This window comes from Ailuropoda melanoleuca, chromosome 16 (genome assembly GCF_002007445.2).
Source record: "Ailuropoda melanoleuca isolate Jingjing chromosome 16, ASM200744v2, whole genome shotgun sequence".
In the NCBI taxonomy this organism is placed as follows: Eukaryota; Metazoa; Chordata; class Mammalia; order Carnivora; family Ursidae; genus Ailuropoda; species Ailuropoda melanoleuca.
In genome coordinates, this window is record NC_048233.1 from 39,665,647 (window position 1) to 39,683,443 (window position 17,797).

Genomic DNA, 17,797 nt, shown 5'->3' on the forward strand with positions numbered 1-17,797 from the left:
GCACAGAAAAAAATAATCTGCCCAGAGTCATACTTGGTATTAAGTGACACTTTTCTACTCCACCCTGCTTCCTTTTTCTGTGTCTTACCAGGTATCTGTGTTTGCCTTTGTTTTTCAGTCTTTGCCTTCCTAGGCTAAACCTGTCTCACTTTAGACATTGCTATCATAATTTGAGAGAGAGGATAAAAAATAAATAAAAACACAACCGTACTGTTTGACATGAGGAGTTAGTCAGCTACTGGCTAGATGGCTTAACACTCTAACCATTTTTCCTTACCAACCAGAAACTTGAATAATAAACTCCTTGGTAATCCAGATTGCTACTGGTTCTTTTTTTCCTAAATATATTGTAAAATATAATCGAGTTATACGGTCTGTAGTATTACTTCAGAATTGGGATACTTTTTACCACTGGAAAAGAACAGAAAGAAAAGTTATCCACTGAGAAAACCTGTTCCAAACGAACAGCTTACGTTCACATCCTCACTTCTTAAAAGCTACTTCAGACTGTTGAAATATGAAATTGCATGTCTACGTGCTTCGTAAAAGACTCTTGACAAAAAGAGGGACCCACCAAAATTTTCATAAGATCCAAATTTGATTTAGTAAGCTAGCTCTTTCAATTAATTTTACCTCTTTTGTTCAACTCAGTATGATGACCTGACTGCGTCACTGGGGTTGTTTTCGTTTTGAGCCTGCATGTGTGTACCATACCCCACCAAGGCCAGTGCTTGGGAGTATGGGGTTCTGCAAAGCCTATGAAACATTAATTTTCTGGTAATAAAAACTACTGACAGTTCTCTCTCTTGATGGTTTTTATGAGAAGAGGGAAGTGTCTTCGGAGAAAGAAAGGTGTTCGCTTTGGCTTTGCTTGGATTTCTGCTTTGATTGGCTAGTGGAGTTAGAATACACAAGTTTTAGGTTTTCAGCAAATATCATCAACTACAAATATTTTCTAACATTATCAAGTGGTTTAGAGTATTGTCCCTTAAAATAGTTAGCTGGGGAATTTCCAGAGATGTGTTTCTATTATAACATTGTTTTCTAATGTAACAACCATAAGCAAATGATAGTTAACAACTTTTTGGCACCAAGGAATACCGAAGGCGATAGCTAGAATCAATAATCTACATGTTAAATATATTAATCAAAGGGCTTGCTTCAAATGGTGGGCATACAATATATCTGAGAGATATGAATGGTAATACTACAGGAAAAACTGTTCCGAGCAACTAAATACATAAAAGCTTTAGAATAAATTGAGGAAATGGGAAGATAGTAAAAAGTCTTGGTAAGGAGGGAAGGAGATACAGAACTTCAGACGTTTACCAGTCTTTTCCCTTAGTAACAGTGATAAGTCATCTAAAACCATTTTTCATGATTGAAGAAAAGATACGGAAGTTCTCTACACTGTTAATGAGGCGTGGGCTTAATAAGACCTACTGTCTTTCTGAATAAACTTCCAGCTGTATTTAGCTGAATTTCATTAGCGGTTCCAGAATCGAGTGTATCGGATGCTTATTGGGGTGTGTTTCCATTCAGGAGAACCTTGAGAGAACAGTTGCGGACTTAGTGCCCTCATGTATTGGCAGGAGCAAGGTAACAGAAAGTCCGACCTTCTGAGTGAGGCTTTCATCGCTCTGTCAGAGGCCTCATTGCTTGCAGTTATGGCCTCTAAAAACTGTTGCCTCAAACCACAGGTACTTTTGAATCTCTTGGCCACAGATCTATTCAGGGACTACCATTTAGCTTAGGAACAGATGAAAAACTTGAGCTTAAGTTTCCATATTGTTAGAAAGCTCTATTAAAATAAACTATAGTTTTTAATTGTAAAAAAAAAAAAAGCTTCTATTTATCTTTATGCTTAAACATACTTTCCACTTTTGAACTCTTCCCACCTTCTCTATTTATTTGGTAATGCATATATTTCCCCAACTTTTTTCCTTCAAGATTGTGCACGCACGTGAGGGCAGGAGAGCACAAGCAGGGGGGGCAGCAGAGGGAGAGGGAGAAGCAGGCTCCTCACTGAGCAGGGATCATGACCTGAGCCACGCAGGTGCCCCTCCCCAACTTTGTAATATGAAAACTTCCAAAGATACAAAAGATACAAAAAAGATGAAAGGATAGTACTGTGTGTCTGTGTGTCTGTGTGTGTTGTGTTGTTTTGGTGGAACCATTTGGAAGTCATGACGTGACATGACATCTCTAAACGCTTTAGCACGGATGACCTAAAAACATGGTCATTCTACACAATTGCAACACATTAGGTGATGTACTTTTAATAAAGTTGTTATTCTATTGTTTTGTGTCAGTTTCAGCCTATCTGTGGTGATGCTGTCAGCTAGGAATGCCTGGGGGCACTCACCTGGGTCCCACCTTACTTGTGATGAGCCTGTGTTTGAGCTAATATTGGGACTGGATCAGCCCTGGGGGTTCTACGATTGCCAGACACATATCAGCAACAGCCATAGGGGAACTTTGAAAAAACCACAAGGTTTATTACTTATATGTCCTAGAGGGCACACGGCATGCCCAGGGTCACACAGCAAGGTGTGCAGAAACAACACGGGTTGGGGTTGACAGTGGGTTGCCTCGGGTTTTTGGTGGGTTCACTCTTTATTGGTGAATGTAAAACATAAGAGCAAGAATTAAAGAGTGGGAAGGGAAATGTAGGGCCATGCAAGTTATGTGGGTCACTCAGGGCTTTGAAAAGAGGAACTTCATGTGTGGGGCAGCCTGGCTGTGTCGTGTAGCTGGCAGTCTGTTTATTTGAGATGTCTTTGAAATGGAGGTCTAGGCAATCAAAAGCTTAAGTTCAGGCACTTAAATTACAATGAGAAAAACTAACTGTTGGGCATTTATAGTTTAACATTTATTCATTTTTATATTTTAAAGACTTGTGAAAATTGTAAAGAAAATCGGAATTTTCATCAGGCTTTTTTTCTGAGAAGTATCCCAACAGCCTCGGTTAATCAGTAGATTCCTCTGTTTAATTCTTGGCTGACATCACAGGACCTCTTAAAAAGTGTTATCAGTAGATGGTAAGACATTATACACAGCAAACAAGGAATAGAAGCGCTTACTGCTTTTCAGTGGGGGTTTTTGGCATGAAAAAGTTAAACTTTTTTTAATGGCGTGGTCAGATGGTTGTCCATGCAGCTGCCTCTGCATTTCTTATGCTCACCAGCGAGTCAGTTGAAAAACAGAGTTTATTTAAATGGATACTAGTCATTCCTGCAGGGAAAAAAAAAAGCCAACACGAACTTCGAACTTCGTAGCTCCCACTGCCGCAGAAAAGTCTGATTGTGATGGTGCAGAACTTTTTTCTTGCTAAACGTGTCACATGACATTCTACTTTTTCATAATGAAGATTGTAAGCTGCAAAAAGCTTACTTGTTTGCTGAAGTCTTTTAATAAATATTTTACAAGCTTTGCCAGAGACAAATTTGTCATCTGGTGGACACAGTGTCTGCATCTTAAGGTGATTCAGCCGCAGAAAAGAGGTGGTGTCAAAATCGAGGCCTGGTAGCTCCTGTCTCAGTTGTGCTTTTGTTTTGCTTTTAGGTATTCCAAATGCTGCTAGAGTTCTTGGAGCAAAATATTGCCAAGGTGTGGGAAGGGCTTTCTTAGCAGAGTACTGCTACCCTACAATAGTTGCATCTTCTCTCCAGTCTGGTGCTTTTGGATTAATACACCAACCAAATTTGTTTCATTGCAAGTCTGTTTATTAACATCGTGCGTAATGATGATCACACCTATGTTGTCTGGCACTTCACTATAAAGGATTTTGCTCCTTGAGGGGATGACGCTGCCTTATCCTTTTTTTTGTATACCTCACACTATAGTCTCTGTATTAACTACTTTGCGCTGACATCACTACATATTGAGCTAAATTGAATCAGTATTCATCCATATGTATACGTTTTTAGTGTGTGTGTGTGTGTGTGTGTGTTTATGTATGTGTGTGATTAGTTTTACAATCAGAGACAAGAGTACAACTTTTATTAACCCTATAGATATATTCCTATTCAAAAAGGGGAAATCATCGGGGCGCCTGGATGGCTCAGGGGCGCCTGGGTGGCTCAGTCGTTAAGCATCTGCCTTCAGCCCAGGGCGTGATCCCTGCGTTCTGGGATTGAGTCCCACATCAGGCTCCTCCTCTGGAAGCCTGCTTCTTCCTCTCCTACTCCCCCTGCTTGTGTTGCCCCTCTGTCTGGCTGTCTCTCTCTGTCAAATAAATAAATAGATAGATAAATAAAATCTTAAAAAAACAAAACAAAAAGGGGAAATCAGAATGAATAGCGAATTTGAAGAGAGTTGGAATATTTCATGTCTTCGTAGGTATTAAATTTTAGATTTTTTTTTCACCACTGATAAAACCGATATGGTAAGGAAAATTACTTGGTATCCGGAGGTTGAAGACTAGGGCAGAGTATTGCCTCTCTATACGTTGAAGGCGGTGGGTTCTTTTATAAGGACATAGAAAGCTTTATGTGCCTACAAACCATGTACATTTGCAGTGGAGAAAATTCTAATTACCCATTTAATACTCTGTTTCTGTAAAAAGCCTACCAGAAACCTTCGATTTCCTCTTTTCTGGATTACTGTTAAATGTTGACCTGAAACCAGCACAATGTATATATATCTTTTAATTACTTTGTCTTCTAAAGACTAAAGCACCAGAAATGAAACAAATGAGCAAAGGGGAAAAAATAGAGAGAGGGAGAGGCAAACCAAGAAACAGACTCTGAACTCTAGAGAGCAAACTGCTGGTTACCAGAGGGGAAGTGGGGAGGAGGGCAGCTAAATGGGTGATGGGGGTGAAGGAATGCCCTCGTGAGGAGCACCGGGTGATGTATGGAAGTGTTGAATCACTGTATTGTACACCTACAGCTAATATAACACTGTATGTGAACTCACTGGAATTTAAATAAAAACTTAAAAAAATAGACTAAACTACCAGTGACTTGGTACAACTTTGGTAAAATGTTGAGAATATACAGATCCTTATTGTGAATACATTAACCATGCCCTAGAAGAGGTATTGCCTTTCAACTGTATTAGAAGCAAAGCTGTCCCATTTTATAGACCAAATAAAATTATGTGAGCCCGAATGTGGAAATCCGCAACTTTAAGGACTTTCGCTTTAGCGCAAGTTGAGTGGGAAGTGTTCTGTAGCTTGCTACTGCCACCTACTGGTTCTCAATTCTGGGACTTCAGCTGTAATACATAGAAATAAAAGGAAATTCGGTATCTTCAAATATTCTTTGCTGAAGGCAAGACAGAATTTTTATGTGGTCCACCCAGGGTTTACTTTGTGGTATGCTTTTAGTGAACAAACTCCGCAGTCTCTCTCCACTGTTAACAATGTGCTATTTCTGTTGGAGTTTCTGACAAACCTTTTTTCCCTCTGTCATCTTTTCCCAGTTTAATGGATCGAGAAGTGGCGTTGCTGGCCGAAATGGACAAAGTGAAAGCTGAAGCAAGTAAGACTGACCTGTAGTTAAAGCTATTACCGCTTCGTAGGGATCTGCCTTTCAACCCTCACAACAAAAGCTCAATATAAATGCCACTAGAAGAGTTTATGTATTTACTTAAACAACCTTGAGCAGTTGTACTGCTCTGGCATATGAATCCTTTCAGGTGGAACAACTTTACAAGAACCCGGTTTTTTAATATTTTTGAATTTGAATATTTTGAATGTAAAATTCAGTGTGTAAGGGAGTGCCTCATGGTATCTGCCACCACAGCATCAGCTTAGGAAAATAAAGTATCCTTGCAGGTGCCTGGGTTTTGTTTTGTTTTTAGCTTCCAGTGATTGAACAATTCTACTAGGCTTTTTTCTACTTGTCAAAAAACACTTGGCATCATCAGAGAGAACTTCACCGGGTTACTTACACGTTAGTGTAGACATTATTGCCATTACCTGTCACCGAGCTTTTTTTGTTTTCTCAATTTTAGAACAGTCTTCACTCAGTGTCTGTGATCATTAGGTAGGGGAATTCAATGAAATGAGGTTTTAGGATATCATGACTAGGGTTCCTCGAATGCTTACTAAAAGATTCTGCAAGAACAGAGTCTAACTTGGGTAATCTGTGGGGTTTTTGTAGCAACGAACCAGATACCTGTTTTTTGTCATTGCTGTTAAAGGTTAGGTAAAAGACACATAGCCGTATGGAAAAGAGGGAATGTCAGTTGCAGCTTCTGCAATGGCGTTAACTTGGGGCTTTGAAAGCAGCGGGTTTACCTTCATGTGTTGAGTGCTGGATTTGTAATTAGGAGGGTTGTTTCTTTTAACCTGCTCTCAAACTGGTAAGAATGGAAATAGGTTGAGATGATGACTCACAATTAAATCATTTGTGTTTATGGTCATGGGACAGAGGAGGCACGGAGCTGAGTTCATTTTTGAGCTGAAATGTTGAACAGGTACTCTCCACTGTTTTTCAGAGGTGAGATTTCATTTAAATCGAGGGGTATATCCTGAAATGTCTAAATGTGACAATTTCGGTCCATTCATATACCTATGTGTCCTATTTTGAAGGTGAAGTTTCAGATAAAATAAAACTAGTGAGAAGACATAGTCCTTACTTTTTGAGAAGGTACTTTTTAAAAACAGAACTTTTATAGAAAAGTCCAAACGTATTTCAAAGAGAGAGGCTAATATAATTAACTGCCATCATCCAGTTTCAACTAATTATCAATTCATGACCAATCTTATGTTATCAAATTAAGAGCTACCGAGTTTTACTTAATTTCATCAATTGTATATCTATATCTCCTTTCTCTCATGCTAAAAATCCTGGTTCTCTCTCTCTCTCTCTCTTTTTTTTTTTTTTTTAAGATTTTTATTTATTTGACAGAGAGCATGCCCAAGCAGGGGGAGTGGCAGGCAGGGAGAGGGAGAAGCAGGCTCCTCACCGTGTAGAGAGCCTGACATGGGCTCGATCCCAGGACTGCAGGATCATGACCTGTGCTGAAGGCAGACACTCCACTGACTGAGCCACCCAGGCGCCCCAAGAAACAGTTATTGTTGCAGTGCCCTTCCACAGACACTTAATACGACAGAATCTTTGGTTAGGGGCAGCTGGAGCAACCAGACTGGTCAGATTGATTACATAAACTTTGTCGCTCCGATTTTCTGCTTTGGTGTACAGCAGGCTGGGTGGAGGTAAGTCCAAGTGTCCCCTTGCACACTCTTGGACCTTCAGCCTGTGCAGCACAGTCCTCTTCCACAAGTTACACTCCTGCCCACGGAGCCCTTTCCCCTGCAGCCCACCCTGCTGCGGGGGCTCATCCAGAGCCTTCCGGCTGCACTGGTGACCATCCTCCCTCTGGATTTCCAAGCCGACTCTCCCTAGTCTTCTCCTTTCTCTGGCCAGCCCTCCTCCGTCTCCTTCTCTGCTCCTCCTCCCCCTGCCCTTCTCGCTCAAGCCTCCACTCTTTCCCCTACACATTCCTCTGGACCATCTCCCTCCTGTTGGAAACCCTCCTACCAGCCCCCCATGGCCATGAGGACACACAGGAACCTTTTCTTCCTGTGCCCTAGAAGACTGCACGCCTGATTCCCGTCCCCTTACCAGTCTCCTACGCGTCACCTTTAAAAAATCCTGGTTCTCAATGTCACTAAATGTGATTACTCATTTACCAGGACTATCAAGAAGGTGCTGCTTTTTCTTTTTTACACGTAATCATTTTATTAATTTATATGTTCACAGTACTTCCCAGTTTAGAGTTTTTTCACTCATTCGTCTATGATCTTCACATTAACCTTATGAGATAATTAGGTTTTCCTATTTCTGTTTTCCTTTGGAAAAGCTGTGACTGTCCTGAGTTATGTAATTGGGTCCTCTGATATGTGTGGAGATCTTGACACATTTCCTCCATGTGAAGATCTATGCTTTTGTCTTAGAATCCTAGAGTGTGGGAACTGAGAAGAAAGTGAATTTGGCAGACAGGGTTTATGTTGGGAGCCAGATCAAGTAGATCGTTTGTAACTGTTGGGCCTTGGTGTCAAGAAACTTTTGTAGGCACATTCCTCACTTATTGGAAAGTGTGTTCTTGCTGATTTACCTGCCGTGGGTAGGGGTACCGCATGGATGGCATACACGTGGCAATCAGGCTCAGTAAAATTGCTAAAGACATTCAGCTCTCTGGAATACCTGATGTAGCTCTTGGAAAATTCTATCTTCTAACACAAATTTGGCTAATTTCTAAGTAGGTTACAGGATTCTATGTATAACAGTTAGGAACTGAGTTGGACTGCATGCAACAGAGTGGCCTAAATAAAAGTTTGTCTCTCATGAAATGAAAGGTGCAGAGGTAAGTGATCAGGGTTGGCGGGACATCTCCAAAATGACACAAGGAACCCAGGCTTCTTAGTCTTTGTGCCCAGGCATCCTTAGAGTGTGCTTATGGTCAAAATATACCTCCCAAGGCTCCAGCTGAGGAGAGGCGAAAATGCTATCTGCTGAGTAAGACTCCTTTAAAGAGTTGTCCTGTAAACCCCGCCCCGTGAGTTCTGCTTAGATCTCAGTGACCAAACCATGTGATAACATAACCAAGTCATGTGATAACATGACAGTCGTATCTGTAGCAAAGCCAGGAAATGTAGATTCTTACCTGAGCAGATGGGTACCCAAAACACTGGCCTTCCAGTAGGAAGAAGAGGAGAATGGATATGCAGTGGCTCCCAGTCTTTGCCACAGCGCACCCCTCAGCTACCCGACATCCTTCTTTTTTAAATGGGAACCCACTCACCTCCTCAATGGCAACACTTCCAAAGACTCATCTAGTTAGTATCTTCAGCTGAAAGTCCAGGACTGCTGGGTAACTTCAGATGTTTCAATTCAGGTCTGAATATGGCGTGTCGTGGTCTGGGGTCCCCTAAGTTAAAAGTTAAATGCCCCCTCCTCCAATGTAATACAGATAGAGAAAGAAGAGGATAATTATAGTAAAAAAAAATACCACCTGGAAAAGCAGTGATCCAATCTTCCTGGACAGGAATAGCAGAGTCCCTGCCCTTCTAACAGAGAAAGTTCCTTGGTTCACATGGCAGCTCCTACTTCTGCTTCCTTGGAGGAGTTCTTTGGCTTACGTCCTCTGAAGCCCCTGGTTCTCCACTCTGAGAAATTTTTTTTTTTCCAATGTTGTCTGTGGCCGTATCTATATATCCAGGAGCGTGCCAAAGAATATACTTCTTACAAAGCTGAAACAATCTAAATACCCACCGTTAGGGGACTTGGTAAATAGAAATGGTACAGCCACATGGTAGAGCACAGTGTGGCTGTTAACCAGTGAGGGAGAGCCCGTGTATTGATAGTGAATGCTCTGCGAGATGTGTTAAGTAAAAATAGCCAAGGTAAAGGAAAGGACCATGTGTATGATATGCTCCCATTCGTGAGGAGAGGGAAAAGGGAGAGAGGTTTGCTGTGTGTGCATAGAATGCATTTGGAAGGATGCATAAGAAATTTTTAACATTGGTTTCTATTGGGGAGGGAACTACAAAGTCAGAAATAGGAGGGACACTTTTACTTTTCACCTTCTACCCATTTATTCTAAGTGAATTTTTTTTTTTTTACCCTGGGTATATATTTCTAATTCATATGTTTCTTGATAAAAAGAATTTTTTTTGACTGGGAAGAGGAGAAGGAGAAATGACAAATGATTTATGAGTCTTTATGATTCATAAAAAGTGTTTACCATTTAACTGGCTTCAGAGTCCCTCAAGAAGGTGGAAACTGGACCTTTGGTATTTTCATTTTCTGGATGGGTGGGCAGCTAAGCCGTTGGCTGTCCAAATACGTACTGTGAGGCCCATATTTCCATTCTTCTTTATCCTATTTAGCAGAACATAAGAGTCATACTCTTTTTCTCTACAGTGGAAATTTTGCTCAGCCGACAAAAGAAAGCCGAACTTCTAAAGAAGATGACTGATGTGGCTGTTCGAATGTCAGAGGAGCAATTGGTTGAGCTCAGAGCTGATATCAAGGTAAAACTTCCTTCTCCTTCCTGCCTTTCTTCTTACCCTCGGGGACTGAAGCAGCAGATCTCCATAATTCATGGCCACATCTAATATATTGAACTCAAGATCTTCCCTTCTCAAACCTGGCCCTCTTCCACGTTCCCTTTCTCTGTAAGTGGTACTGTCATCTATCCAGGTGTCCAATCTGGAAACCTTAGGAAATTTCTCCTTTCCCACATTAAATCTATCAGCAGACCCTGCCCATTTGACCTCCTACTAAATCTCAGCTCTGACCTTTTCTCCTTGTCTCCCACCACTGTCATGGTCAAGCCACTGTTATCTCTCATTTGGACTTCTGTCATAGCCTCTTAACTGATTCCACCCATCCACTTTGTCCGTGCCCCACCTTCCCCAGCCCTCCATCACTGTTCCTCGCACAGCAGTAACCTGCTTCAAACCTTCCCCTGCTTTTAGGATAGAGATTGTAATCCTTAACGTGGCCTCTAGGCTCTGCATGGTCTGGCTGTGCCACCATCTCATTTCACACCATGCCCCTCCTTGTTCTCTATATTCTGGCCATCTTAGCTTCTCCTTTCCACAAATGTATCCTGTTCCCTCCTGCTGGAGGGCTACTGCATATGCTTTTCGATCTGTACAAAACACACCGCCCATCCACTCCCAGCACACAGATCACTCATGACCTACTCATGCTTCCTGACTTCCCTGTCATATCCCCTGTTTTGTGCCTTCCTAGCATAAAGGGTTCATTTGACTGCTCTGTCTTCCTAGCCAGATGGTAAACTTTATGATGGCAGGAACTGGCGCATCTCCAGCGCCTAGCACAGTGCCTTGGCACATAGTAGGTATTCAGTAAATATTTAAATAGTTGAACCATTCTGATTTTATAAGAGAAAATGAGCAGTTTGAGATGTTGATTATATTGTAATCTAATGTTTATAACAATGACCTAGGTTCAACACTCATACATTTTACAGTCTTATACAAAGAACAGTGTTTCTGAGACAAAGGTGGAAACGTGAAAGAGATTGAGGTGTTCTTGGGTAGTCGTGGACGCTGGCTTTCTAAATGATGGCCTTTAACCTGTGAGCTATGGGAACAGGGAGAGTTGGCCGCCCCTTGTCCTTTGCCCTTAACCTCTGCTCTTTCTGAACATGAGAGACGTCCTGCCATCTCTAAGAGGAACACTTGGCGCCGAGGCTGTTTCTCAGTCTTTGCAGGGTAAAAACAGGTGGAAGGTCATCTAAGCCCTCCCAGGTATCCTTGTCCCCATTCCAACCCAGCCTTTCACTCCCTCCCGCTTCAACCCTACTGGGGTGAAATAGCAGAACAGTCCAATATGAGGTTAGTGCTTCTATTGGCTAGAACCACGTTACTGAAAGTTATAGAAAGTCGTCTTCACGTTGATGCCAGTCAGTCTCATTCAACTTTCTGGAGAAGCCGGAAACCCCTTTGGAAATAGATGAGAGTTCTGGCTCTCACAGGCTTCATCTGTTCTCCTTCCCACGTGGTTAAAAAGCTGCTAGAAATATTTCTGCAGGCTGACTAAGGATCTGTTTCTCTCCACGTTTTCAGTGTACTGAAGTGGGTGCTGTGCAATTTAAATGTCTTATTTCCAGATCATCTTATTTCCGTCATTCCTGTTATGTCTCTGGCTCAACAAACCCTAGAATTTGTTTCAGAATTACTCTCCCACTGAGATTACATGTCTGAAGGCTGTATGTCACAGAGGTTCATGCTTTCCTACGCCGCCGTGTACTCTGAAGCCTTAGGACTTGAAAGCCCAGAGGGGATTTTGATGTCTCTTTTCCCATTTACTGCTTCTCGATCCATCCCATGGTTCTGGTGCATTTGATTGTACCCTTGAAAATCCAAAGTGGAATTAGTCCGCCTGCTAGAGGGCTGCTCTGAGGGGTTCAGTTCTGGTAACTTATATCTAGGCCTTTAACTTATCTTTTTCACCTCCTTTTCATCTGAAAAAAAAAAAAAAAAGATCCCAGGCTACCTTGGAGATTGTTTACTGAAAGACACCCCCAGAAGCACTTTGTTCCTGACATGTTTCTAGTCCCACAGTCGCTAGTTTTGACCCAGAGGGTTGGTTACTTCTCAGCTCAGTCTGCTTGAAAGGATTAAATTACTTGCAGCACAAACCCTTCTCATTTGCAAGGTTGGCTTTTCACATGAATGATTTTCCATCTCAGGAAGTTGTGCCCATTCTAGGACTGTAACAAATCCTACTTCATAAAGGGACGAAGTGGGTTTCCTAAGGAAGTTGCTATTAAAGAACACCGAGCCATGTATTTACATGGAATCGTTGCTGTAACGTAGGAGCGTTTTTGCTGCCTCTGCTTCTGTGTAAAATGGAACAATGTGGAGAGTAGCCAATAGTGGAAAGAGGGCCCTCTGCACTGTGAACTGTTTCTTCTATCTCTACAATTTATTTCTCTTGATTATACCTAATGGGCTTTGGCCATCATGGAGCATTTCATAAAGTCCCCCAATAGATTTCTCTTTGGGCCTTAAGAAAATGACTGGATTTCGCCAGTCATCCGGCATAGGTAATATGATGGCCATTTTGCAAACTGTGAAGCAGTAAAAAGAAGGGAGTGGGAACTCACTGTTTCATCTCTGTATAGCAGGCTGGCTTCCGCTTGTCTCACCTGGAGGCTTTCCTTTGTCCTTTCTCCAGCACTTTGTTAGTGAGCGTAAATACGATGAGGATCTGGGACGAGTAGCCCGGTTCACCTGTGATGTAGAGACCCTAAAGAAGGACATTGAGTCATTTGGACAAGGTAAGATGGTGAGGGATTCTGGGCGCTGGAGATGGTGATGGGAAGACCCTGCTCGTCAGAGACTGAAGTTGTGGCTTCTCCACTGATTCGTCTTTAGTGCCTCTTGTGTTTTCGTTTGCTTGTGTTTGTGAGAAGTAATTCTGACATACTTAGGAAGTCACCGGATGCAGAATCTTGGAGCTCAGAAGATGGGTGGTTTCCAGCTCCCTAAATTTGCAATGTTAGGAGGCTCTGGAGTCGGACCAAGCTTGAATTGTTGTCTTTACAATAACCTCTAGAGCTTAGTTTCGCTCCTCTCCCAAATGGAGATGACAATATATGCCTGGCCTGCCCAGAACAGGTGCTTAAATAATGGCTGTAAGGGGAGGGGGAGGCCTCCCCTAACTTGAGAGCTTATAGGAACACATCCATCAAACTCTGAGCTCGGCGCCTTTGTTCTTTCTGTGTCAGTATAAAAGTGAAAGGTTGGACCGAGAGCAGTGACTGTGAACTCAGCATCAGTCCAGGCTTAAAACCAAGAAAAAAATGTAAGAGGTAGTTTTAAGTCATTGAATTCTGACAAAATTTGAAGTGAAAATATTCCTATTTTTCAGATTCCTTGGTATTTTGAATTTGGGGTTATTTTTTGCAGAAAGAACCTTGGGAAGAAGATACATGTTTGTTATAAAAACTAGTTCTGTTCATGTTTAATCTTGATTATTTATATCTTGCATCATACAGATTTTTTTTTAAAAAAAGGATTTAGCTTTTTATTTACCTTTTTCTTTCTTTGTGAAGTCAGCCCTTCAGAATGTTCCTGCATAGGAAACTGAACATATGGCCCATACTATTGTTCCTCGGCTTAGTCAGCGGCTGGAGCCGTAGCCAGGAGTTTAGTAGGAAATGCTGAGAAGTCATTAGTTGGTGGGGGAACGATTATTCCGATCTTACACTGTTCTCCTGTCTCTGAGAGTTCCTTTACAAAGCAGTGGGGATTCACTAACTGGAATTTAAATAAAAACTTAAAAAAAAAAAAAAAAACAAAGCAGTGGGGATTTGGAAACAGTGGAAGAAGAGGGCAGAAGGAAGCTTTTGCTTCCTGTTACCCATTTTATAAGCTTACCTTTACAACTACTCAGGTAGACAGCTCTTTATCTCAAAGTGCTTATTGTGAAATGGAGAAATCGGGAAAACCTTACCCATCATGCTCTTCCATCCTGTGACAACATACTTCTCATGTTTTCGTTCAGTGTCCCATCCAAAGAACAGCTATTCCACCAGGTCCCGATGTAGCTCCGTCACATCCGTGTCCTTGAGTAGCCCGTGTGATGCCTCTGCGGCCTCCTCTTCCACCTGTGCCTCTGCTCCCAGCCTTACAAGTGCTAACAAGAAAAACTCGGCACCGGGAGAGACCCCTGCAGCCGCAGCCAACCCCAGTGGCCGGCCCTTCCAGCCTCACCGAGAGGTAACCCAGCTTCCCCACTCAGCCAGTTACGGAGAAAAGTTACCAGATTGTCATCGTTTAAATGCTGACAGCTCAGTACATTACCTTCCTCTCTTGATGCCCATTCCACACCTATTTTGAATCCCTCCAGCCCGTGAGTTCCAGAGAGAGCATTGGGTACGCTTGTTCCAAACCGCCGGCTAGCTTAGGTTTCCTGTTGCCAAGACAGCTGACTTTCCGAAGTTGGCGGCAGTCCTAGCTGTTGTAGGTAGTATTGCCTGGTAATTAGTCCCCGGGGAGTCATGCCCCCATCTCGAGGTAGCGGCAGGCTCCGCAGAGCACGTCTGAAGCAGCAGCCCTCTAGAAGCAGGGACAGAGACCGGAAGCTGGTGGAGTGGGGGGCGAACACCGGGAAGCCGAGGTGTGATCTGTAGTTTCCGTCCCTGGCTTGAAGAAGGTACACAAGAGCAATCCAAGGCAGCGCCATGCTGACCTGGGGCTACACTGGAAGCAGAGGGTGAAAATAAAACCCCATCCCGTACGCCTTCCGCGTTGTAATGTGAAAGTTGTCCGAAGTGTCCCAGCAGCAGGATTTAATCTGTGGCTGGTGAGGTATAGCAAAGCCGATGATAATGATGTTTGTTATTCCAGGTGTTCATTATCTTTACAAATGGCTTGTGATCTGCAGAGTTCAGCCATGTGATAAGATGCTTGCCCAGTCGAGGGTTGGAACAGCCCAAAGAATGTTCTTTTCTTCCTTCTTAGCTTTCTTCTTGTGCCCAGCTAAAGAAAAGTGAACTCCTCTCTAGTGGAGAGCCTAGGGGTGAAAGGTGGGGCAAAAGCAGTGAAGGATTTCTTAATTCCGGTGTAGTGGCCAGGTTGGATTGGCTGACACAGTTCTGGGAGTCTTGAGAGATAACTGAGTCCCGCGCGTGGGATCCCACAATTTAGGCTCTCAGAATACTCCTGCTGAACTGGAATAGACAGGGCGCCATAATGCCAGAGTGCTCTGAACATTCTATTCTTCTATCCTCAGGTATTGCCGGGGAACAGACGAGGAGGACAAGGCTACAGGCCGCAAGGCCAAAAGTCCAATGACCCCGTGAACCAAGGGCGACATGACAGTGTGGGTCGTTACAGAAATAGTTCATGGTATTCATCTGGTTCCAGGTATCAGAGCGCTCCATCCCAGGCATCAGGAAACATTAGTGAACGGGGCCAGACCCACTCTGCAGGGAACAATGGAACTGGAGCCAGCATGGAGCCCAGCCCACCCAAGCCCTCGTTCGAAAAGGGGCTCCCCCAGCGCAAACCTAGGACCTCTCAGCTTGGGGCCGTGAACTCTTGAGGGCAGTTCCAGTTGGCCTCTCCTCTACCCCATGCAATTCAACTTGGTAACTGGACTTATTAGGAAACTTATAGTTAGATGTAATAACAAAGAAGTTTACGCATATCACTTTTTATGCCATTCTCAATATTTTTGGTTTCTTCTCTCCTGGTTTCCTCTCTACCATTTTTGGAGGGGAAGCTGTTTTTTCCCTTGACCTTTCCCAATGATATGGATTGATTCTGATTGGTCATTTCCACCTGGAATCACAGGCCACTGAGGCCCAGGTTTCCCGAGGGTTAGCAGTGCCCTTCCCGGTGCGCGGGACCTTTCAGTTGCCCAAAGAGACCTTCCTCGGCACCTCCCTCCTGTTCAGGCTCTCAGGAGGAGGCGGGTCAGAGCTAGTCCAGCTGCTCTTCCGTCTAAGCAGAAGCCACACGTTCCCGTCAGGTGCCCCCTACACGACAGTGGAACCAGGAAAGGCAGTGAGGGGATTGTGTCCTGCACTGAATTAGCCAGAGAAGGGGACATTTAATTGGTGAAAAGGAAAGAACACTAGAAAATGTTTGAGAATCTGCCTCTGCTCCCAGAACGTGCCTGAGATTGACACTCAGATCAGGGTTTCCGTCTCCTGCTTGGCACTGTAGCTTAGCCCGCGGTCTCTTCAGAATGCCCAAAGCCTTGTTTTCCTATCACCTTAGACTGCAGACCAGTCTAGGGAAGTCTGTGGGAGAGTAGCATTTAATTTAAAAAAGTCTTTCTTTGTTTCAATGTTTGAAGATTTTTGTTGTTATTGTTCTCCCTTGTTCCTGAATCCTCTTCTGATCCTCAACCACATTTATAGCAATATAATTAGTGTTGATCTAAGGTGTTGCCCATCAAAAAATTGCTGCGGTCTTTATAGTTGAATAAATAAAAACAACTGCGTAAATGTTCCCACCTTTGTTTCACAGCAACAAATGCCTTCATTTCATTATCCGGCTTTCTTTGGGCCTCGTGGGGTAGAAGTCACTCGGGCAGCGTGTTCGGGGCTTAAATGAGGGTGGCTGATTCCTAAGTCATTTGTCCACCGCTTAGCTTCGGAAGCAGATGAACATGTGAAGGCCGGCGTGAGCAAATGCATCTGCTCCTCGTGGGAAAGGATTCGTAGTACAGGGAACGGTGACTTTCCAAAAGAAGCTTGCCAGTTGAGAAAAACCACAGCTGCCAGCAGCCTTCCCGGGCAGCCCCTCTCCTCCGCTGCCTGCCCCTTGACGGGAGTAGTGAATGTGTCGGTATAATTGAGCGCCGGCCTGTAGCGGTGGCACTGGGGCCAGACCCCTCCACCCCGCACCGCCCCCAGCATCTATGATTGAATAACAGCCGAGCATTTTCCTCCTCCGGAGTCTGAAGTCCGGACTGTGAGCGGCAGTGGTGCAGAACTTAGCCGCCTCAGGGCTTCTCTTGGCTCTTCGGCTGCAGCTGAGCTGCCGGGGTTCAGGTTGGTTGAACAGATTGAGAGAGAGAGAGTGTGTGTGTGTGTGTGTGTCTTTCAATAAGGAAAACAGTAGTCAAGGAATACTGGGAAGCCATTTTCTAAAGGGCTCATCACCTCATTTTGGGGAATTTGCCCAACACCACCACCAGCCTGCTGGGTGTCAGGGAAAAGCCCTCCTTTTCTGATTAATTGCTTCCCTGTACTTGATAGAAAATCCAGAGATTGAAATGACCTTGAAGGATTATGAGGTCTATCCCTGTATCCAGGCAAGACTGCATTTAACCTCCCAGGTGGATGGGAGGCTACACGTGTATCAAAACCACCTTGAAGAGGGACACCGGGCTGGCTAGTTGGTAGAGCATGTGACTCTTGATCTCAGGGTCATGGTGCCTGGGTGGCTAAGTTGGTTGGGCCTTCTCCGACCCTTGGTTTCAGCTCAGGTCGTGATCGCATGGGTTGTAGGATCAGGCCCACTTTGGGCTCCTCGCTCAGTGGGGAGTCTGCCTGGGGATTCTCTCCCTCTGCGCCTCTGCCCACTCTCCCTCTCTCTCTCTCTCAAATAAATAAATAAATCTTTTTTTAAAAGAAAGTATACAACTTAGATCTCTTTCCATGTCAGTATTCATAAATATATCTTGTTCTTTCTATGGCTACATATATCCCATTGTATAAACTTAACATAATTAACCAGTCCCTAATGATGATTTTCAGGTTTTGTTAGTATAAGTATTGCTGAAATGAGCATTTTATAATACATATATAATTTTTATTTGTGAGAGTATATCTTCAGGGTAGATTC

General features: G+C 43.5%; 1 protein-coding gene across 3 annotated transcripts in view; it reads left to right on the top strand.

The window, feature by feature from the left end:
* Positions 1–16,477, top strand: part of SPATS2 (spermatogenesis associated serine rich 2) — a 138,451-nt gene extending 121,974 nt beyond the window's left edge. For all 3 annotated transcript variants that reach the window (XM_034645028.1, XM_034645027.1, XM_034645029.1), the window contains exons 9-13: positions 5,428–5,486; positions 9,879–9,988; positions 12,669–12,771; positions 14,001–14,215; positions 15,231–16,477. In XM_034645028.1, coding sequence (XP_034500919.1) covers positions 5,428–5,486; positions 9,879–9,988; positions 12,669–12,771; positions 14,001–14,215; positions 15,231–15,542 — 799 coding nt within the window. In that variant the 3' untranslated portion in view covers positions 15,543–16,477. The remainder of the gene's footprint in view (positions 1–5,427; positions 5,487–9,878; positions 9,989–12,668; positions 12,772–14,000; positions 14,216–15,230) is intronic.
* The last annotated feature ends 1,320 nt before the right edge of the window (positions 16,478–17,797 follow it).